Raw genomic sequence first — 25,738 nt, forward strand, 5'->3', positions numbered from 1 at the left:
AAACAAAAATGGAAGCACTAATATGTCATGAAACAGGATCCAGTAGAGTAAGGTTTGGACACACCTACTCTTTCTATATTATTCATATTTTCCACATTTTAGAATAAAAGTAAAGTCATCAAAATTATGGAATTATGGAAAATACAAATGTAATTATGTGACCAAAAAGCAACAAATCAAAACTATCTTAAACAATGTCTTCTTCAAAGTAGCCACCCTTTGTAGAGATTACAGCTCTGCGCATTCTGTGCATACTTTCAACCAAATTTTAAGCATTTAAGCATAGGGTGGAATGGGGGTAAAAGCACTTGATTTTATCAAAACACTAAATAGCAACAAAAAACACCTCAAGACTTTCCTAAACACCTTAATAACTTTTAAAATGTTTCAATATTATATAAATCAAATGTTTATCAATAACTGTCTGATAAGTGATAGTATAGTATTCGGGGTAAAAAAGTAATCTTGTTGCAGGGTCTAAAGGCCCCCAATGAAAAGAATGGAAATACATAATAAGTGGGGACTTGAAAGTCAACATGTTTACTTGAATTTAAATTTGCAGTTTGAACTTGAAGTATATCAAACATTGAATTTGAATTATAGGACTTGAATTTGAATTTGAATATGATTACTGAAATTGAATTTGCATTTTTGAACTTGAATTACATCAAATTCAAATTCAAATGTATGTGGCACAAATTCCACTAGTTAAATTCAGATTCATTTTTTTAATAATCTGATTCATGTTTTATATTTAGATTTGGGTAAATTTGACAAAGATATTTGGGGCACTCAGAAAGATTAATCGAGCCTGTATGTAATCAAACTCCTTCTTGACCAATCACAACATAGCTCACAGTTCACATTTGGAAGAGGAAGGGTCCGCTATGAAATAGTACCAATGTGGGATTATGGCTGAATGAGAGCCACCATTAACGTTAGCTTCGCAGTTGCTACGGTTTGGACAACTGCACTCGAGGCACATCCAACTTACTATCTAAACTCGAAAAATTAAATGCAAGTAGAGACTATCTAGCAAATATGACATTACACAGAAGGTGGTTGGCTCAAAAAACACAGCAAGCATTAGCTAACTGCCTTTTGGAACCTGTGGCAACCATCAATCTGATAAACATTTATTTAATTTAAGTTAAATTGTAATTTAAATATGTTTTCATTTTGCTGATCCATCTATATACAATCTAAAAAAATACAAAATAAAAAAAAATATAAAATTTATTTTCAATATTAATACACTTTGCAACCAGTAAAAAAGCTAAATTTAAGCCAATGTACAGTAACTTAAGCCTTTTAAATCAATTAGTCTTTTTAAAATTATGATAAACATAAATTTGATCACGTGTGTCTAGACTTTTGACTGATAGTGTAGGCTCGTACTGCAGTTTCAGGACCTTGGAGAGTGACTAGAAACAGTGACTACCATTCAGATGCTTTAGAAGTCAATTACACTATAAAGAGCAGAGACAGTGCTTTTTGGATGAATTATTAGTTACTCTGACCAAAAGTAGTCCAAACATCATCCTAAGATTGCATTTTTAATCATTATAGATGACATGACTGTGCCATGTTATAAAGTCCTTCTTCACATCTTTCAAATTCAACTTCTCTCTATTTTCTATACCAACTTTTATGGTACCTAGCCAAGCAAGTTCTGGTTCTTTGCTGTACTTGTATATGCTTTTTTTTTCTGATGATGTTGTAACGTTATGTTTATTTATGTATTTATTTATTTTTTGTATATACAGTTTTTGTGTATTCACATAATCTCCATCATTTCAATAATTAAGAAGCAGGTTGTCTAAATATGCACAAACTCTGAGATGGCCATTTCTCATTGTGGTCCAAACCACTTCCATGAGTCGCTAGAGAGTCAGAAACTGAATCCGAAGATGCAATCCTGTGTAATGGGTTTCTCTCACAAGTTTTGCTCATCACAAACAAATTAGTATATTACAATGCTTCACAATATATTGAGTTATTACATATCGTGAGGTGGTTAGTGATACCCAGTTCTAGTTCTTACCCACAGGTGACATCTCTGGTACGCTAGCGGTGTAGGGGCCTTCCAGGAACTTTGGCTCATTGTCGTTGATGTCCTGCACCTTAATGACAAACTCTGACTCTGGTTCCAGTGGCCGGTTGGTGTCAATATCCACAGCTTGTGCTCGTAGGGTGTAGTAAGGCTTCTCCTCACGGTCCAGACTGCGTAAAGCATGTATGTCCCCAGTGGTCTGGTCAATGGTGAAGATTGTGCCAGCCCCCTCACCCGACAGAGTGTACTTCACACCGCTATCTCCATTATCAAGGTCAGTGTGTAGCTAAGGTAGAGATAAAGACATAACATGTTAAAATGTGTCAGGCAGTGAACAAGAAAAAAATAGAAGCTCTGCTCCACAACCTAGACAGCATCTTAAGGCATTAGAAGTGAGCTCTAAAATAAAATAGGATTTATAGACAATTGGAAAAGTTTTTGGGTTAGACCTGAACTGCTAAAGAGAGACAGACTCCGTCCCTCCAGGGAAGGTGCCACTCTCCTATCTAGTAATTTGGCTCATAGTCTTCATAATTATAGTATTTGACTAACTGGGGACCAGGTCAGGAAGCAGACAAACTGGTTAATCCGAACTTCTGCTAGATGACTTGAGACGTCACACAGGTCACATAAACTACAACACATAAATAATGTATCACCTAGATATCTCATAAAGACTGTGTCTGTTCCCAGAACTACCAAAAACAAAACACTCACTAAATCATTTAGAAAAAAAATTGATTAAAGGTAAACATCATATAAAGATAGGGCTACTAAACATTAGATCTCTTTCTACCAATGCACAAATTGTAAATGAAATTATTACAGATTGACTGAAACCTGGCTTAAACCGGATTAATATATATGCTTAAATGAATCTACTCCCCCAGGTTATTGTAATAAACATGAGCCTCATTTGAAGAGTCGAGGAGGAGGTGTTGCTTCAATTTACAGTGAAGTTTTTGGTGTTACTCAGAGCACAGGATTTAATTTAAGTCTTTTGAACTAATAATGCTTAATGTCACACTGTCAGATATAAATAAAATAACTTTGTCGTCTTTTACCCTTGCTACAGTATATAGATCACCTGGACCTTATTCTGATTTCCTTGGTGAATTTGCAATTTTTTTACATTATAAAAGTAGACTATTTATTAAAATAATTACAAATTCACTATTTTTGCCTATTCTTGTGTATGCTATGTATTATTGTACTTAGAGTATCATGTTGGTAGTTTAACAACATGCAAACGCCAAGCTCTGTTTAAATCAATAGAGCACAACAGTCTGGTTCCAGAAGTAATAATCACTTTTTTGTAATAGGGGAATTGATTATTAACAATTACTTATAAACATTTTAAGATAGACCATCTGTGAGCTCCGAGGTTGTTAACCAATGGCATATACGCTTCTGTTCGGTTTGCTATATTTCAACATAGTAAACAAAAAAACCAAAAAAACGTTTTCTTGGTAAAGAACTACACGACTATAACTCTCCAAATTTTACAAGCTCAGAACTGTAGGTGGCGATATGCAAAAAGAATGTGATTTGGCAAAAAACAAAAGAAGAAATATGTGAAAGTGAAGGTAGAGATTTATGGTAAAAGCATTACTTAAATGTCGATCTGGTTATCACCCACACCAATTATATTGCTTCAGAAGACATGGATTTTACCAGTGAAGTTGTATGGATTCATTTTGTGCTGCCTTTGAAATTCCCCCCAAAAAAGTATATAAAGTTCTGGTCACCATTTATGTGCATTGTAAGGACCTACATACCTACATTTAAATAATTCAAATGTTTGGGTGAACTATCCCTTTAAGCAATTTCAAAACAATGTCTTATTTTTGCAGTATGATACATGGTTTTACCTGATGTTCTTCGGTTAGTTAGGTACCATGCTAAATATGTAATAATTACTGAAGTATGCTAATTGACATTTTTTTAGAATTATAACTAAAGATAGAGTCAAGAAGATACACAGTGAAAAAAATGCCTAGATTATTTAGTATGGTATTTAAACTTATCATAAGTTTCTGGAACTTTATAAGGTAATTGATTTCTGAAGGAAAACTTTCAGAAAGAAAGGGAGGATAATACTTGAGATGTATTTAGTCCTTGACTCCACATTTCAGCAGGCTTATAATAAGTTTCTTTGATTTTATCACTGAGGATCTGATTTGCTGTTAGCCTGCAGGTAAATGAATCTGACCTAATTCACAGTGTATCAACTCTCTCTCTCTCTCTCTCTCTCTCTCTCTCTCTCTCTCTCTCTCTCTCTCTCTCTCTCTCTCCTTTCATTTTTTTGGCTTAAATCACTTTTTACTGAATTTCTGCCCTCAGGCTACATGACAGAGCAGACTTCTCATATTTTCTTGCTTGCTGTGCGAGTTTTAGAGACAAGAGTGTCTGTAAAGTTGACTGAGTGAAGAATAATTATAGGACATTTTTAAGAAGGCATTGAGATCAACATTTTTCATTTCTAAGAATTGTCATCATAGTCTAAACTCACTGTTGGGGAGTGACATAATACAAGCAGTGAATATTAACGTAAAAAAGTGTGTAATTTAAGCAGAATTCATCCATCCATCCATCCATGCAACGCTATCCTGTGTACAGGGTGGGGCTGGACTATCCCAGCACATCGGCGGAGGACACCTGACAGTGCCAGTCCATCAGGCATTAAGCAGAATTGAAAAAATAAATAAATAAATTAATTAAAAACAAGAATGAAAAAAGATTGTTTTCAGACAGATAATCCAGCTCAACATTGTCAATGTCTAAATTAATATTATGCGTGTCTCTACAATTTTAAGAAGGATTCATTATAGATTTGGTTAAAGGCATTAATACTTTATCAATTTATAAAGCTGTTTCCACAATCTGCATCATATCTAGAGCGAACAGTGAATCAGATGAGTACAGAAAGAGTGCATAAATATCATATTAGTTCATTGTCTAATATTTGCGCATAAACTAAATAAATGAATTAAAATAAGAAAAACATTATGTTTGAAAAGGATAGAGATTTTTAATAGAGGAAAAAAAAACCTGAATCACTCCATTAATAACAATGAATGGAAGGTGATACTAATTAAAAATGTGATTAGCATAACAATAGCAAACAATTAAACTAAGCACAAAGAGATTTTTAAATGAGAGTGGGCAACTTAGTTCCGGCTGGGTCCTAAAGACTGTTTGAAAGAAATTGCACCAACTTCCACAGCCAGTTGGTGAACATCTTTCTGTCTCATTTTGATAATAACATCATGAAGTATATTTCAGGAATGAGTGGAATGTAAACAGACTAAATGGCCTTCCCAGACGTTCATTAGACTCTCAGCAGGGGCACTGCTCTTAGTTTTTCACACACACATAACAACTTCAAGTCATTCAGCATCAACTGACAAGCTCAGAGGAGAGATACAGTGAGAAATATGTTATTTACATACAAATTTAGCATAAATAAGTCCAAAAGCAAATCAGAGAAGACAGCGGGGGAACTAAATGCATAGAGGTTTAGTGAATATAAAGATGTCTGCAACCTGTTACTTCACCCACACCCCCATAAATCTTTTCTAATTATTTAATGATTTTGACCGTTTAAATATTAAGTTACATTAAGAATATTATATATATATATATATTATATATATATAAAATATATATATATATTTTTTTTATATAGTATATTTATGTTGTATATTATGAATAAAGGGTTGTTTGTATTCACATGACTGTGGTATATTTTAATAAATGTCGACAATTGTTTCTTAAAAGATCTGTGCTCCGTGCTCTAACAATATTTCAACATAAGGTATAATATTTTCGATGCCCATGAGAATAGCATTACTCTATTTTGAATCTGATCATTTGTAATATATCCTTAATAAAGTTGGTAATAATATATATTATTTTTTTTATTATAAATATTAATTGATGGACTAGTCAAAATATGTTATTTAATAAGAAATAATATTTATAATATTTAATACAATAATTTTTTGTTGTTAAACATTTCCATAGCTGCTCTTAATTTTAACTTGTATTTAATTTGAAACATTTATATAATGTTATTTAATGTTATATTTGTATGATAGATAGTTTGTTTGACTTATTACAACGATTAAAAACTGTAGGCAGCACTGTATTGATTTTCTTAAAATATTCTGGTTTGATTTTGTTTGAAATTCCTAACCCTAAATATTCAACTTCCGCAATTAATTCATAAAGATAAAAACGTGAAGACTCCAATCAAATCTTCAGCCTGATCTCATGAAGATTTTCTTAAGACATTCTCTTTTGGGTTTTTTCGAAACTCCTAACCCAAAATATTAAAATTCTGCACTTCATTTGAAAAGATTAAATACAAAGACCCCATTAGGCTCTTTAGCCTGATCTCACGAACATAACATGACCGTGGCAATGTTTTTGCAAAAGTAAATTACATGCATAATTTCCAGTTTCCTAGTTGGGGGGCACCAAAAGCAAGTGAAATAGTGTTGTAATCAGATGAGGTTTTAAGGTGAATATTAGATAGATTTTTTTATATGAAATCTTTAGTTTTTTGGCAATCTCAAGTATTGTATAGCTTTCATTCCTCAAAACAATGATTGATTGATGAGTTTCTAGAGGAAGCTGTTTCTTTTTTGCCATTTGTTTTTACCTAATATTGACCTTAAGACATGTCAGTCTAAGTTAAGCATCATTTAACGAGCCAAATGACTTTCAACTGTGTTTGATATAATGGCAAGTGATTTTCTAGCACCAAATTAGCGATTTTGCCTGATATTTACACCGGCTCTGGAATTTACTGTCTCTTATTGATCCAGTATTTTGCATTTTGTAATGACATGCATGACTGATATGCTCAGGGATGCATCTCTCCACATTGTGTGTGTGTGTGTGTGTGTGTACTTTTCTATGCATACAGTTTGCATAGAGTTCACTATGTGGTGTCTGGTCCATAATGAAATGCACGCTTGATTTGGACAGGAATTTGCAGCCTAGTGGATATTACTTACACACTATGATATGGAAACTCCATGAGGGATGGAGTTTTTACACGCTCTTAGCATTATAATGCACTCAGACTGGGCCTTGAAGACTTGGCCAGTTTAGTTAAATAAATACATTCCCTAGCCTGAAAGAGGCTAAGGAAATGTTACTGATCACAAACGTCATTTAATTTAAACTTGCATGTGTGTCAGTGTTTGGGAATCTGTATATATGTTTACATATCTGAAAAAGCAGACATCTGTACATTTAGGCCCAGCAGTATGACCTAAATCTTATAACACAGTATTCTTAATTTTACATCACAGTAATGGTTTATACACTGATCAGCCACAACATTAAAACCACTGACAGGTGAAGTCAGTAACATTTATTATCTTGTTATAATGGCACATGTCAAGGGGTGAGCTATATTAGGCAGCAAGTGAACAGTCAGTTCTTGAATTTCATGTGTTGGAAGCAGGAAAATGGCTAGACGACTGGGTCAGAACATCTCCAAAACAGCAGGTGTTGTGAGGTGTTCCAGGTATGCAGTGGTTAGTATCTACCAAAAGTGGTCCAAGGAAGGATAACCAGTGAACTGGCGACAGGGTCATGGGCACCCAAGGCTCACTGATACGCATGGGGAGTAAAGGGTAGCCCGTCTGGTCCAATACCACAGAAGAGCTACTGTAACACAAACTGCTGAAAAACGTTATGCTGGCCATGATAGAAAGGTGTCAGAACACACGGTGCATCACAGCCTGCTGCATATGGGGCTGTGTAGACGCCGACTGGTCTGACTGCCCATGCTGAGCCCTGTCCACCACGAAAAGCACCTACAATGGGCACATGAGCGTCAGAACTGCAAAATGGAGCAATGGAAGAAGATGGCCTGGTCTGATGAATCACGTTTTCTTTTAGATCATGTAGACGGCCGGGTGTGTATGCGTCATTTGCCTGAGGAAGAGATGGCAGCAGGATGCACCATGGGAAGAAGGTAGGCCAGCAGAGGCAGTGTGATGATCTATGCAATTCTCTGCTTGGAAACCTTGTGTCCTGGCATTCATGTGGATATTACTTTGACACATTCCACCTACCTAAAGATTGTTTCAAACCATGTACACCCCTTAAAGGCAACGGTATTCCTTGATGGTAGTGGCCTCTTTCAGCAGGATAATGTGCCATGCCACACTGCAAAAATTGTTCAGGTGTGGTTTGAGAAACATGACAAAGAGTTCAAGGTGTTGACTTGGCCTCCAAATTCCCCATATTTCAATCCAATTGAGCATCTATGGGATGTGCTGGACCAAAAAGTCAGATCCATGGAGGCCCCACCTCGCAACTTACATTACTTAAAGGATCTGATGGTAATGTCTTGGTGCCAGATACCACAGGACACCTTCAGAGGTCTTGTGGAGTCCATGTATCGAAAAGTCAGGGCTTTTTTGGTTGCAGGAGGGGGACCAACGTGATATTGTTTACAACATGTGTCATGATGCTGTGTAAACCCTGACATGATTGTAACATTTTAAACAACTTTTATATAGCTATATAAAATAAATAAATAAAACTTTTTTGAGCAAATGGTTTTCCAAAAAAAATTGTCCTCGTATGGGGACATCGGGCCTACATTGTGAAATGTTTATTAAAACTATTGACATTCAAAAAACATTTTAATCAAATTGTTTATTATGTTTCCAGGAGTGATGGTTATTCATGTTTTTAAGATGATACAGACATTACAGCTGATTTTCTGTAAAGCTACTTTGGAACAATGTGTAGCGGGAAAAGCAAAATAAAAAACTTTAAAAACTTGATTTGAATAATATGTTACAAGTTTGTTTTTTTCCTACTTTGGCAACACAGTTTCAATGTTCTCTCTTTGCATTGTCAAACAAACAAGTGATAGCCAGTGCTGAAGCATTTTGCCAATCTGAAATCAGGATCATTAATTATGATTCAAGTAATGGCCAACATCATCCAATCAATGCCAACTGTGTTGAAACAAAATGATACATTATACCATTATCATTATTAATGATACAGAGTACCAATGTCCCATGTCTGCCAACCATGTTGAGTGGTGCAAACATCATCTGCAGCCTGACACTGAAGTTTTGGTTATACACTTGGTTGCATAAGGAAAGCTAAAGGATGCTTCCTTGCTCCCTAATTAGTCATGACTTAACATCCAGTGTGTTGTCTGACTGCGCTGACCTCAGAGCAGTTTGAAATGCACTTTATTTTTATCCTAACGCCGCATACAGCCTCTGAAAGCAACTTTTTCCAGCTTTTGGATGTATCTATTCATTCTCAATGTGATAATGCACAGTGAATATAAGATTATAAGCCTCATTGTCCTCGTAGCAGGTCATCGTGTTTAACATAGTGCTGTTTCGCGATAAATTGCTGACATTTTCAAAATGGCATATGAAACTACTAGTGATGTTACTCAAGCTAGTTTCGATGTAAAAACATATCTTCACTGACATCTGTGCCATGTTGTTTTGTCACATGACTCATGGCGTCAAAAGTTTAACCCTATGATGACAGCCCAGAGTGTCCTGAACTTAGATCAGTCAGTTTAAATTTAATTAAATTCAATTGTGCGTAGGTAAGGTACTTGTAAGGTTAAGTACATTATCTTTGTGTTAGTGTGTTAGTTTGTATTTGTTTGTGGCCGTGTCTGTCTGCCACATCATTGGTTAGCTTAAGTTAGACCACTTGCTAGCAACAACCTTAAAATATGCTATGTTAGCCACTGTTAACTGTGTTAGCGAAGCCAATACATCGGTTAGTCTGCCTTATTGGGTTGTGGGAGAAGTTTAAGCACCAAACCAACTTGGTTAGGTTTAGGAAAAGATCATTGTTTGGATTAAAATAGTAAGTCAACGTTGACTTTGGTTTCACATGGGACATGAATAGCAGTCTCCTGGGTGAAAGTCCTGTGTGGCTTTCTTCAGAAAGCTTTGAAGGCTAACTTCTTCCACGTGTGGGCGTGCCACGACTGTGGTAGGATAAACACTGTTTTTGTTCACAAAAATAAAGAATGCCAGCAAGAGTAAAATATAAGTGTAATTGATAACCATTGAATCACAATGCTGAAATTCCATAAGGAAAACAAAAGTCACTCATAGTGTGCTGTTTAGGCCCACACAGTGTTTTAAAACCACTTTTCCATATCTGATGTATAGATGCATTCAGTTCTTTATTTGACTTGTATTAAGTAGGGATACACCAATCCCATACCAGGATTTGTATTGGCTCCAATGCTGAAGCTTTTAGATGGATCGGGTATTGGTCCGACGAGCCCGATCCAAATCAGATACTGCGTGTTAGTCATGTTTGTTACTGTCAAGCTCAAAAAATTTAATAAAAGAACCTTTAAAACACAATTTAACTTGCCCAAAATCAGACACCCTTACAGGACTTCCTGGAGAGTTCAGAATGTCAAAATAAAAGTGTGAGGGTTTAAAAGTTAAAGGTGCATGATTGAGATACATTACTATTATAATATGATTATTATTATCATTTGTTTACAATATATAACATTTTCATACAATATGACTTATACTGGAATTACTGTTCATTTTGCTGCTACATTATCCTGTATACTAGTTTTTCGTACACTTTGTTTTTAGTACAAAGTTTTTTTTTTAATAAGCTATACATTTATATTGAAATAATGTGTAGTTAGAGGTTTGTGTTTCTTTATAAATTAAAGAGTACTCTCAATTAGTTCCACACAATAATTTAAAGATATTCTAAACTAATTATGCAAAAAAAACAACAACACTGGTATCAGACAGGGATAAGTGAAAACAGTGAAAGGGTATCTCAGTCATCAATAATTACACACAAATGAAGCACATGGTCAATATGCCTGTTGTATAGTGGATTAAGGTTTAAAAAATATAATTATTAAAAAAGTCAAAATTTTTCGCAACTATTGACAGAGACAGTCCATCCGTGTCACAATGTGAAACAGTACAGGGTCCACTGAAATGTGTACTCAATCTACAACAGTAAAATCTTGCTTTTACATTTAATGCATGAGTAATACTTATGTAACAATATAACAGCATAACAGTCAGAGGGGCCATTTTTCTGCATTGAGTACTTTTACTTTTAATACTTTTAAGTACATTTTCCTGATTATACTAACATGTTTTTACTTGTAACAGAGTATTTTTACAGTGTAGTATTAATACTTTTCCTTAAGTAAAGGATCTGAGTACTTCCTCCAGCACTGCCCCTCTCTGTCTATCAAGGTAAACAAACACTTAATAATTATATGGATAAATATAAAAATTATTGTAAAGGGATTACAGGGAAAGGAGGTGAAAACCAACTTGAGAATATAACTAATATTTTCATAAAAAAGACAAACACACACACACAAAGGTATCGGACAGCTGCCTGTAAATCTCTCTCTCTCCTGCACTGCAGCATCCAGTCAGCCCTTATCCCTCTATGAGGCTTGATTAGCCTGATTAGGGGGCGGATGTGCAGAATCACGACCCGGCCCGCCCTCCGCCCTGTCACAATAATATATTAAAAATAATTATACATATAAATTTTATTAGCGGAAACACTGCTACCAGTCTCTTTTCTGGTTTCTTAAATATTTTGGGATTTACTTAGTCTACTTTACTGTAGTGATTGAGGAGTGCAATCCCATCATTGCAAAGTGTTTTGTAGAATAGCATTTGCTAAATGAAGGTGATTGTTGCAAGACAATCACACAATTGGTGCTATTCAGCTGCTAGTCAAGTAATTCAGCAACAGCTGAGTAGATAAACTGAGAATAATACTAGACTCACAAATGCATTAGGAGACGAGAAGAAATGCATGCATTCAACTCACAGTAATATATGCGCAGACGGTTAGTCAGGTCCTGTTAGATATACGGTAGATGTTTGCTGTACACTGTTTATTTGAAACTAGTTCAAGTGTAATTCGTTTAGGAGGTGATAAGCAGAATCAAAATGAACATTTCTTGATGATTCTTAGAATGGGAATTTTGGAACCAGACCTAATTTGAAACTGGTTCTCGATGCCTAACCCTATAGCTTTGCAACTTTTAAAACAATGTAGCTTTAACTCTAGCAAGCTAATTTAGCCAACAAGTAGCGGCATAGCATGACCAAATACTTTATGGGTCAGAACATGAGGACAATGGAATCTACAAGGAAAAACTTTTTTGCACCAACATTTGTCTGAAGGAGGCTTTTTGTTGCTTTCTGCAGCCTTGCTGGTCAATGCTTTACAACTGTGTTGAAGATAGACCAGTGAGTAGTAGACAATTTTATGACATTCTTCATGCATAAATGAGACTGGAGATAAATTCTTCGTGGCTGCTTTTTTTATTGCAGTGAACAATCACACTTTTATACTTATGTTAACTACAGAGCTTTTGCACTGCTCACTCTGCTGCCGACACACACCTCATCTGCCCTAGTTACACACAAACCCCCACAATCCAATGCTCTTAAAGTGACAGCTTACGTCTGTTCACAGACCTACCGTGTTGTTGCCTAGTGTGATAGTAATGTCTATTGATGACTTTATAAATGACAAAACCCCATCCAGTACATATTTCTCAAACCAATGCCTGTAATGTACAGACATGATCAGAACAGTTGATGTAAAATCAATTTAAGATCAGTATTGCCCTTTGACTTCAAGCTGTATTTCAAATATAAAGTAAATTAATGGCTGGATTGTTTGTAGCACTACATTATGGCTGCAACTAATGATTAATGGAATGATTATTCGGACGATTATTGGACTATTCTGCAACGATTAATCATTAGCTCTTAACCAATTATTCTGATTGTGTCTCAACTTAAAAGGTTGTATTAAAAGTGCTTACTAACAATAAAGGGAAAAAAACATCTTTTAAATATACCTTAAAAAATACATTAAAAAAGTTTCATTCAGTAAAGAAATTCACTGCAAAAAAATTCTTATTGCTTTTAAGGGTTTTTGTCTTGTTTTCCATATAAAAATGTCTAGAAATCCAGTTTCAATCTCTCTCCCTCAGATCAGGACATTCGCACAATGCATAGAAGAGGAGTTGACTGCACAGAAAAAAGCGACATTAAATATAACTGCATTTAACATGTAATTTTGGGGGTGTTTCCTTTAAAGACGCTCGACACTCTTGTTTTGCTTCAGCGGAGTGGCAGCTCCACTTATTCCACAAGAGAGTGCTTTTGTATTTACTTACACTGTATTTTTGTATCTTACTTTCTTTGTGAGCTACATCACCTGAAACTGTTTGGAAAGTTTAGAGTAACCCTGTACTGTGAGCTGTGTAATTTTCCACTCCTAAGTCATGTGCGAGCTGCAGTGCTGCTCTAATCATTGGAGTTTAAAGTGATCTCATGTTACGTTAAATTAGAACAAATGACTATTCGACAATGAAAATTTTTGTCAACAATTTTTTATTGTCGACGTTGTCGATAACGTCGACTTATTGTTTCAGCCCTACACTACATTCAAGTGTACTTCTGTCTTAAAAAGTGCCAGACTGGGGGACCAAAGTGGTGAAGAAAGAATCTAAAAAACAGCAGTCTATTAATCCCAATGTTCTTTCATTGATTAAAAACATTGCAAACTTTGAATGGGGAGAGTAGAAGGCATCACACATGCAAACTCTCTCTCTCGCTCTCTCTCTCTTTCTCTCTCTCTCTCACACACACACACACACACACACACACACACACACAACGTGCACGTAAGCAAACATCTTTTGATATTGTACTTGTGAACAAAGACAGTTCACAAGTATAACCAATTGTGTTCCACAAGCTATCGCCAGTAGAATTTGTTCATTTGGATATTTCTTTGTATGCTAATTTGTAATGTTTAAATGTTCAAATGTTCCAGTGCAGGTTAATAGCTTTTATTATTATTTTAAATATATGTGTATGAATGTGTGGATATGTGTGTGCGGTTTGGGTGGTTTGGTTACAAACTGGTAATTACAAGGGTATTATGCTATAAATGTGGTTTATGAGGATATTTCTAGTGTTGCTATAATTTCAATCGCTTAAGAAACATACTAAACAATGTTTTATTGAGAATTTAAAAATGCAAATTTTTTTTTGTGAAGGTTAGGTTCAGGGGTAGGGTTAGAGGATAGAATATATAATTTGTACAGTATAAAAATCATTATATCTATGGAGAGTCCTCATAATGATAGCTGCACCAACATGTGTGTGTGTATGTGTGTGTGTGTGTGCGCGTGTGTTTGTGTGTGTGTGTGTGAGCGTGTATTTATCACTTTGTGGGGACCAAATGCCTCCATAAGGATAGTAAAACCCAAAATGTATTACGTTGTGGGGACAATTTGTCTTTCCCCGTGAGGAAAACAGCTTATAAATCATACTAAATTATGTTTTTGAAAATGTAAAAATGCAGAAATTTTTCTGTGAGGGTTAGGTTTAGGGGATAGAATATAAAGTATAAGTTTGTACAGTATAAAAACCATTATGTGTCCCCATAAAACACATGGAAACCCAACGTGTGTGTGTGTGTGTGTGTGTGTGTGTGTTTGTGGGCGGGCTTGGGTGGTTTACAAGGACAATTTTTATTAGATTACAAACTGGTAATTACATGGGTATTATGCTATAAATGTGGTTTATGAGGACATTTCTAGTGTCCCCATAATTAAAATCACTTAAAAATATACTAAATAATGTTTAAAAAAAAAAAAAAGTTAGGGGATAGAATCTATAATTCGTACAGTATAAATATCATTATGTCTATAGAGAGCCCTCATAATGATAGCTGCACCAACGTGTGTGTGTGTGTGTATGTGTGTGTGTGTGTGTGTGTGTGTGTGTGTGTGTGTGTGTTTATTTGTGTGTGTGTTTGTGTGTTGTTTTTGTTAACACTTGTTTTTATTAAACAAACATGTCATTCCAAAAAGATGGAGACAGTCTCATGTGGATAAACGGCTGATCAAATCACAAGCAATCACAGAATACTACATTCTACTTTTGCTTCAAAACAACAGAAACACACTTGCATCACAACTAAAACAATAGAAAAGAGGAAGAGCTGTGAATAATAATAAAAAAAAACAGTCATTGTCTGTCATGCTCAAAAGACAGATGAGATCTGACAGTATAGCTTTTTTTGTACCAGCAGATTTGCTGTGATGAAAACAAAATATAAAGAAAACAAAAGTTATTGTATAGCAACTCTGTTGTCTTCACAATGTTTTCTACTGCAATTGTTCCTTTTTCATGAGTACCCAATAGCTCCATACTGTTAAAGTGATAGTTAACCAAAAAATTTAAATTATGTCATAATTCAATCACCCTCGTGTTTTTCTGTTTTTATTTCCATGCAACACAAAAGGACAATTTTTGGCTATTTTTTGTATTTATTTTTTTTTACAGCTTTTTCCTATACAAAGACAGCTTATAGTGTCCATGTCTGGTACTGTAAGTTCCAAAAATGTACAAAACTCCACCACAAACGCACAATCAAAGTAGTCCATACAACTTGTCAATTGTCATTAACGCATTGCGGCAAGAAGATTAGACGTCATTAAAGGCAAAACGACATTGGTTCACACCCAAACAGTTGAGGTAAAGTTAAGTTAATTCTTAATTGAGCTTTTATTCAACCAAACCTACAATCAATCAAATTGATCTTGTTTTGGGATTTTTAGATATTTTTACAGGAACACAATACAAAAATTATTATCAAGAATATGATTTTTGCCCTAATATCAAAGTTATTTAATCTTACATTTCAAACACAATCAGTGTTTAAACACTGACCCTTAACCCTTACTTAGTTTAATCATTTTAAACCATGATTTTAACTATACACAAGTAATATTTACATTACATTCATAATGTTAGCCAGAGGGGAACTGGCCCCCACAGTGAGACTGGTTTCTCCCAAGATTATTTTTCTCCATTAATCTACATCTTGTGGAGTTTTGTGTTCCTTGCCACAGTTGCCTACAGCTTTCTCACTGGGGTTATTAATAGAATTATTATTTAATTATTTTTAAACACGATTAAGAATCGTATTTTATCTAAATTGCACAATGATGACTCATCAACATTATAGACATTACAGTTTTATCATCTGTTAATGCTGATCTTCTGTAAAGCTGCTTTGAAATGATGTGTGTTGTGAAAGGCGCTATACAAATAAACTTGACTTGACTTTAAAAAAAAAAAATGAAATTATGATCCAGCATGAATTTTCTTGATAAAAAAAAATATGATCGTGCCTGGTAACAAGTGCATGTAAAATGGCTAGAAATAGCATTTTAGCTTAGCTTAAAGCTGACAATTTACACAAGGATTATTTATATTTCTTCAGCTCAAAACTTACTTCATATTTACTTCTCTGTCTACTCGTATGAATGTAACACATCATAAGAAAGTGTTTCACCGCTGTTCAAATGCATTTTTGATCGCATCATTTATATGTATAAATGTTTTCCATCTGAAACGACTAAATATTAAATGAAACAAATGAGAATAAAATGCAAAGTAATCTCTTCAGTAATCAAAATACTTTTAGAATGTAACTTTATTCTAATTACCAATTATTTAAATTGTAACTGTAGTGGAATACAGTTACTTATATTATGTATTTTAAATACATATTCCCATTACATGTATTCCGTTACTCCCCAACCCTGTATATATAATTATCACTGAAAACAATAACAGCATAGTTTGGAATGATATTTCAGTTAAAGTATTCTTTTCAGACCCAGGTCAAAAAGTTTCATTTTCTAATTTGAATGCCTCTAATGATGTTTAATTTATAACAAGCACCGGACTCCAATCAATTAACTTATGTAAATACTCATGCTTTAATCGTTCTACATTTGACAGATGAAAACAATTGTTCCTTACCTATAGCTGAAATATACCACCCCCTCCATGGATCATAGTTCAAAATATTAATAATCTATATGACCAGGGTGAAGGGAAAAAGCATTTAAAGGCTATTTTACTTTTAATTCAGTAACATAAGCTTACTTTTAATTCCTCTGGCCTCAATGAAACAGAACTAATGAAACTGCTAGGGACTTTAACATTTTCAGAATTACATCTTCAGTGCAATTCAAGCAGAACTCTCATTATAAAAAAAAAAAAAAAGAAGAACAAAGGTTAAAATATCCGGATAGGTATAATATTGAAAAAACAATAAATTACATAATTATCATAATTTTCCTTAACTTCTTTGTGCCACCAAGTTCGTCTTACGGCATTCGTTACCATTGCAAATGTCTTCACTTCCCTAAATGCATTCAAAATGGTCCACTGTATTGCTTGCATGGCTCATGCATAATATGGGGCAGATTAATCCGTATAAGTGACTTCACATTTAAAATTAGTTTGGCATCAGATTTTTGTGTGGTGAACACCGTGAGCTTTGGGAGGGGTAAGCTTACTGCAGGATGATTGTTTTTAGGGTGTCAGATTATTGTTGTGCTTGTGTTCATGTGCATGCAATTAACCAAATTCACAGCCATTTGTGATTAAAAAAAATGAAATAAATTGACAGTTTGGATTGTCACCTTTAATCTTGAATCACAGCAATACTAAAGGAAAAGAGGCACTGATTGTCTTTAGAGTGGCTGTTATGAGGGATGCAGAGTGCCCAACACTACACACAGACCCGAAGGAGCTGTCTGGTGTATTATACCTTGTGTGAAATGTATAATTATAGAAGCTGAATATATATATATATATATATATATATATATATATAGAGAGAGAGAGAGAGAGAGAGAGAGAGAGAGAGTAAGGTTTGTCGAGACAAACTTTAAATGTTGTCTTGACAAAGTCTTGCATGAAAGTTTTAAAAGTTTTAAAAAAGCATTGAATGTGAAGGTTATATCACCCAAGTAGTTTGAGTACTTTTCTTTACTGGATGGATGGATGGATGGTTGATATTTGGGGATATTTAATCATTCTATATGCAAATATATATATATATATATATATATATATATATATATATATATATATATATATATATATATATACTTATAAAGTAAAAATATACTTATAAAGTTGATCAGTTTAAAACAAATACATTTAAGTCTGAAAATGCTGAAGTACTGTGCCAAGATTGATGGACACAGATTTAAAGTTCTTGGAAAATTATAGTCAGAAATTTCCAAAGGAGGTCTATGAAATGTGAGATATTTGATTTTGCACTATGGGAAAACCATAATTGTGATCAGTCAGAAAAGATGTTACCGTGTGAGTCACAACAGGTTAAATGACTCTGCCAAATTTGCTGGATATAGCTTTAAAGTTAATGGGGGAATGACAGCTCAAATCTTGTGTCTGAGTAATTTTGGGTATTGTATTGTCCTCTACAGGAAATGTAAGCATACGCGTAGTTTAGCAGGAAGATCTCAGGATTCATTCATCAGGCACCACATCCAATCACAATATAGCCTCTGCATTATAAGCCTACCAGGTGCCTCTCATTGTATGCATACTTACATGCCACCCCCCATTTCAACTGAAGAACTTACTGTTGCCGAATTTACATTGAGAACTGGTTTTAGATACAGTTTTAGTAAAAATTTTACAAAAGTAAAAGCTTTATTCACACTGACTTGTGTAAGTCAGCAGTGTGATTCGCATCTCTACTGCATAAAGTATGCACTATGGGACTCCAAACAGTCTTATCAAGTGCACATTTCCAGTCATGTTTAAGTCTCATTGAATGCACACAGTGAAGTTGACCTCTTTGTTTTTTACAAGCTATGTCACGAGACATACAAGGAAAGACTGGCCAGTATAAGACAAGCTCGCCAACACAAAATCCATTATTAGCCGATCTGCTACTGGTTCCTGACATTTAGCAAGGTCAACATGAGATGAGGAATTCAGTAAAGGTCCAATCTGGCTTGGAACAAATTTAGTGTAGATTAAACACTTGTGATCCAGGCAAGGTCAATAATTACTTGAGGGTTTGTGTGTGTTGTTGCATTCTGGAAACTAGAGTGAGCATGCTAGTATACAGTTATCTCTCTCAATCAATATAATCCTTTTCATTTGGATACTCACTGCAAAAAAAGCAACCCTATATCAGCAAATTATGTTCTGTATTGTTTCTACACAATGTTCTACTTGAAGCATTGTAAACACCAGAGTTCTGTTCAGGCTGTTCAAGGAACACATTCCTAGACTTGATTCTGGGTTAGATAATCCATGGCCATGGTACTTAAAAACTCTGTTAATGCTTTAGACATGCTTGGTGAAGAGAGTGAATGGATAATTGCTTTGTGTCTTGCCAGGTATATGTACATGGTAACCTTGATATGTTTACAGGTCACTGAGGAAATTCTCTATTGTTATTTTTTTTTTGTTTAATGTTTGTATTTTATTTAAAAGGGGTATGTACATTAATCAACATTCAAATAAATTTAAATGTACCAGAGTTAGCCAAAAGGCACATTTTAATGGTCAGTCTATTAAGCCTCCAAAAAAGAAAACATATAGTTAAATACAGTTAAATATCACATATATACACTTAATTTAAAAAAATATAGTATGAATATAGTCTTGTTATAGATGAAAGGAGACAACATCAGTCTCGACATTGTTGATTATCAAGCAGCCATTTCTTGAAATTGTACTTGAATGAATAACAAGATGGTGATACTATAATTGATTATGGTATTGCATTCCACTGATGTGATGCTCTGAAGGGAAAAACAGCCTGACTAAATGAAGTTTTCCTGCATGGGATGGTGCAGTCCCCCCTAACTGAACCTCTAGTTGCTCTGTTTACTGTAGATTTAAAACTGATAAAGCCAGCCAGAGGAAGAGGAGCTATAACATGCATAATCTCATAAACTAAACAAACATTTTTGCACTTGATTAGATTTACCCAGCTAAACAGATTGTACTTATTTAAAATGTGACAGTGATTAAAACTAATTGGTTTCTTTGTAGTGCTTGTTTGTATAATGATTCCATTGGTTTTAAGATTTTAGAATGTGTATTAGATCAACATAGGTGATTTGTAAAGAATCATCGATTGAAAGTACAATATATCTTTGCTGCCTCACTTGATAAAGAGTTTCTAATATACCTGAAATTTGCCAAACTGAATTGTACCTTATTACTGACCCATTGTGTGTGGGTTTTGAAGCTAAGGTTGGAATTTAAATGGACTCCTAGATATTTGTATTCTGAAACAACTTGTAGTCTCTCTCCTGGGATGAGAATATCTTGCTCTACATCAGTGCTGTATCCTTTGGATAAGAACATCCAAACTGTTTTTGACACTTTCAAATTCAGGAAACATTGGTAAAGCCAGGATGTAACCTTTACCATAACATCTGTTAACGTGTTTGCAACCTATTCTGCAGTTTTACTCTGAGTAAAAATAACTGTATGATCAGCATACATTTAGATGTTACATTGTTTGCACACAGAAGGCAAGTCATTAATGTGCATGCTGAACAGGATTGTAGAACCCTGCAGGACACCAGTTGACAAAAATAGTGGGTTAGATTTATAATGATCAATTCTGACAAATTGGGAGTGGATCACCAAATCTGGATAACCAGTGCTCAAACAGGATAGGAAATCACAATGTAGAACTATAGATATGTAAAGAGCAACAAGTAGAATAGCCAGTGTGGGGTCAATATAAGTTTATTTTTATTTGAAATGAAAACACACACATTTAAAAAAACTAAAAACAAGAAAAACCCCACCCCATCCTCTTCCAGCAGTCCGCTCATCTGAGACCTACAACACAAACACTGTACATTGAGGATATTTATAACAAGTTTCAAATATAGATGTATTGAATTAAAAAAGACTTAATGTCAAATACTCCACAATAATTTCAGACTTCCTCATCCGATGTGGAGAGACCAGCTTGTCTGAGCTGTAGCCTTTAGGAGGCGGATCTCAAGTCTGGCCTTGGTTTGCTGCAGTTTGGTCAGAGTCAGTTGTTCCTCTGCCAGACGATGCTGTGCTTCTGCCCTTTCAGTCTCTTTTTGCAGAAGTGCCTTGTAATCATCATCTTTGTTTGATGAAGGGCGCTTCAAGCCTTTCCTCTGAGATCCTGTGGCAACTACCACTGGCTCAACCAATGAGGATCCAGCTTCTTCCACAGGAACAGAGCTGAGATTCAATATAAATACGCTCTCTGGATCAGCCTCAGGAGGAACTGGCAGATTCTCCTCCTCCTCAGTCCAAGGCTCGCCATCCCCTACAACACCTTGAATACCATGGAGAGCTTGCGACTTCTCACCTCCAATGATGTCGAGGACCACATCTGTGTAATCTCCCCTCTTAAATGGCTTGTTGCCTTGTTTGTGGGTTTTTGGCTTCAGCATGGTCCTTTGTTGCCCTGGCCTTAAGATTCTTCCACCGCAATTTGATTTGGTCTGTGGTCCTCCTCTGGCCAGACCCTATGGCATTCACATTTTCTGTGATTAAAATCCAAACATCATTTTTCTTTTTGTTGGTATCCTTAGCAGAATTAAAACTTCCCACTATTGTTCCATAATGGCACCGAACACCCTCTAGTAGTGCATTGGTTTCAGCAGCAGTGAAGTTACAGCTTCTTGAGTCCATGGTTCTGTTGCTTTACTATAGTGAACATTGTTCATCAATTATAGGCCTTGGGTCCAATTGCCTCAATTGAACACAAGCCAAAATTGATCAGTTGTAATAGGTGTGTTTGAAAAGACCAACTACACAGCCATATAAATCAGCCTTTCTCAGAGGATTCACAGAGAGACAGTGAAATGGCAGGTGTTGTCCACCGCCACCACCACTTTGCCAGGAGAGGATACCATCAAAGGGTGTATGTTGAACGTACCAAGCCACTGGAGCAATACACCACTGAGGAGCAGTATGTCCGGTTTCGCTTTGGGAAGGCTGATATAGAGTACCTTGTGAACCTTCTCAGGCCAAAACTTCAACACAGAACCCAAAGGAGTCACGGTCTGTCTGTGGAAGACCAGATCCTCATTGCTCTCCGATTTTATGCATGTGGGACTTTCTATCAAGTTGTTGGTGACTATATGGGAGTGGTGAAATCAGCTGTGTGTGATGTGGTGAGAGATGTGTCAATCGCACTGGCCAGCCTGGTCAATGAATTTGTTTCTTTTCCAAAGGACAACCAGATTCCCCAGGCCAAGCGCAGCTTTTTTCTTTTGGGGAATATGCCCAATACTATTGGAGCAATCGACTGCACACATGTGCATATACAAGCACCTCGTGAGAATGAATGGGAGTTTATAAACAGAAAGGGAGGCACAGCATCAATGTCCAACTTGTGTGTGATGCTGACCTCATCATCACCAACTGCGTTGTCAAGTGGCCTGGGTCTGTCCATGATGCACGCATCCTGAGGGAGAGTGCTCTATATAGAGACCGGATGGCATAATATTAGGAGACAGTGCCTACCCACTCCTACCATGGCTGATGACTCCTTTTCTAACAGCAAATACACCGGCGCAGGCACGCTTCAACACTGCTCATTGCAGAGCAAGATGTACAATTGAGCGTTTAAATGGAGTTCTTAAGAGGCGCTTTGCATGCCTTAACTACCTGAGAGCGGAACCACAGAAAGCATGCAACATAACCCTTGCCTGTATTGTCCTGCACAACATTGCTACTAAGCGCAATGTCCCTCTCTGTGCTGACAATGATGCACCTGAGCCCCTTGGAGACCCTAACCAACCTCCTGCATTCTGCCAGAACGATCAAACAGGACGTGCAACAAGGGATGCAATAGTTAGACACTATTTCTGATTTGGATTTGTTTTGGATTTCAAAAATCAGTGATTGCCATTCTTTGCATTTTTTTGGTTATTCTGTAATCATTGCATGCAACACTAATAAATATTCTAAAAACAAAAATATTTTCGATTGTGATGAATATATATATCAATTAGTGACAGAATAAAATGTATTGTTTTTGGTAAATTTTGACAGCTGTTTGGGGGATTATTTTATGAGGCCAAACTCTTTCTATTTTGCTGTAGGCCTATACTGAAAGGCTGAATACGTTAAAGCCTACCTAATCACTGTAGCCTGACGGATGAACAAATAAAATTAAAACCTTATGAATAAATAGGATATCTTGTAAGATACTGCATGATCCAAATATAGTATTATTTGATACATTTTTAAAGTTTTCATTACATTTTGGGCATGAAATCCACGCTGAATCCACCCTTCTGATGGGATCAGTTTAATCCAGATTTTTTGGATCAAAGATCTGAAAAACCCAAACTAAAGGTTTGATCCGGATCAAAACCAAGATTGGATTACGTGATCTAATCCGATTATGTAATCCGTTTTTTCTTTTGAAAAACCCATTTTCAAGATTTGATCCAATCCGTTATCCAAAATCCTAGTGGATTACTTTTGAAAAACCGGGCCCATGAGATTTTTCATTGATTGTGATGAAGCCCACCTTTGCTTTTCTTAGTACTCTTATTACCTTGTTTCTTAACATTACAAATGTATTCCTATCAAGGGACTTCTTTTTTTCTCCCTTTTTCTCCCCAATTTGGAATGCCCAATTCCCAATGAGCTCTAAGTCCTCGTGGTGGCGTAGTGACTCACCTCAATCTGTGTGGCAGAGGACGATCATGGGACTTCTTTGATTTCGTTGCTATTTTTAAAACGTTCGTTGTTATTTTTTTTGTTATGGTTCACCCAGGGGAGGGACAGTTTCTTGTTCTTACAATCAGTTAATTTTCAAACAAGATGAAATGTAAGTTGTATTTTTTCTGGAAAGGTTTGACTTACTATTTCTAGATCATTTTCAGAAAGTAAATCTTCCCAGTTTATGTTTTTATGGCTACTTTAAAGTCCTCTTGCTTATTTTTACTATTAACTATTAAAATAACTATTTTATTACCAGCATGTGTAGTAAATCGCTTGTGAGTTAATTTTCTTGAAATGAGCGCTATATTATGGCCTGACTAGTTATCATATTATGTGACTTTGTAATTCTTTCAGGTCAATTACTAAATATGAGGTAAATCTGGTCATTGGTGCTGTTTGTTATTCATGTTGGGCCTTTCGCAATTTGAGTCAGATTAAAACCATCAGTAATTTGCTTAAGCTTTTTCCTTGAAGACTTGTCTTCCCAGTTTAAGTTAAAATCACCCATAACAATGACTTCTTTCTTAAAATCGCATTGACATAATACTTTCTTGAGTTCATCATAAAGCTAGTGTTTGAAGAAGGTGGACATTAAATGACTATTTGACTATATAATCGTGTTTAAGCCTATACATTCTAGATCATTAGGATTTTGCCATTTATTCTCATTACAATGAATAGTATCTCTCACATACATCATAACTCCACCTCCTTTAGTTTCAGGTCGATCCCTCCTGTGAATATCATAACCCCAAACATTTAGAGCAGGGGATGGAGAGTTATCATGAAGCCAAGTTTCTGATAAACAGAGGAAATCTAAATTAGACTCTAATAGTATATTATTTATCTGATCGCTTTTTGATTTTAAACTTCATTATACCATAATATATGGTATAATGGTATATTCATATAATATACCATTTGGTTTTGCTTTCGGATCCCAAATAAATCTAGAATTATTTACTGTTTGAAAGACAACAGCCTTTCCACCTCCGGTTCTTTTGGATTACTCTGTTTACTAACCCATGTTTTTTATTATTGTACATACACTACCAGTCAAAGTTTTGAAACACTTAATCATTCTTTATTATACATATATATAGAATAATATGGGAATTATGTTGTGACTAAACAAAATCCAAAATAAATCAAAATGTTGTTATATTTTAGCATCTTCAAAGTAGTCGCCTAGATTTTGCAGACATGTACTCTAGACATTTTCTCAACCAACTTCTTGAGGTATCACCCTGGTATTATTTTTAAACAGTATTGAAAGAGTTCCCATCTATGTTGGGCATTTATTGGCTGCTTTCCATTATTATTTGTTCCAAGTCATCAATTTAAAAAAAAAAAACAATTTAAATAAAAGTTTAGTTTTATAATTAAATAAATTAATATGGTGGCACAATTATATTTTTGTCTACGCAACTCATTTAAAAAACATTTAAGCTTATGCCTTTACATCAAAATATTTTTAAGATCATGAGAAACATTTCAGTCAAGTGTTTCAAATTTTGACCAGTAGAGTATGTTTGTACAATGTGTTCCAACAGTCTTTGTCACTCAGTTGAATGTTGTATGGACTCACGAGCATACAGTCACTGTTGTTGCTCATTGGCACCATTGAAAATAATGTAGTTGTCGCATCAGGACTCCCTGTTAATAATAGTTCTGCCGTCTGCGAGTCCACTGGTGGATGACAGCCAGAATGAATCACCAGGTTAATTGACATTCCTGGTCATCTGTCAGATCCTCCAGTGTGCTCAGAGGTGGGGACCCTAGAGGTAAGGATGGCTCTCCCCTCGGCGAGCTCTGCTGTAGATGCCCACCTGGAACGATACCCGTGAGCTGCATCAGGCCGGCAACAAAACACAGCTGAGCAGTCAACGGATCCCCCAATGAGCTTGGGGAGAACGCTGATTTGACACTGATAACTGGAGAGAGCAGTGGTCTGTTAAAGCATATTTATGAAGTGTATAAGACATATAAAGGGTTGGTTTAACCCTTCTGCTCAGGGACCATTTAA

General features: G+C 35.4%; 1 protein-coding gene across 1 annotated transcript in view; it reads right to left on the reverse strand.

The window, feature by feature from the left end:
* LOC127633248 (cadherin-12-like) overlaps nt 1–25,738 on the reverse strand; it is a 135,153-nt gene that overhangs the window by 96,603 nt on the left and 12,812 nt on the right. Inside the window, exon 2 of the mRNA XM_052112199.1 lies at nt 2,045–2,339. Coding sequence (XP_051968159.1) covers nt 2,045–2,339 — 295 coding nt within the window. The remainder of the gene's footprint in view (nt 1–2,044; nt 2,340–25,738) is intronic.

This window comes from Xyrauchen texanus, chromosome 40 (genome assembly GCF_025860055.1).
Source record: "Xyrauchen texanus isolate HMW12.3.18 chromosome 40, RBS_HiC_50CHRs, whole genome shotgun sequence".
Lineage (NCBI taxonomy): Eukaryota > Metazoa > Chordata > Actinopteri > Cypriniformes > Catostomidae > Xyrauchen > Xyrauchen texanus.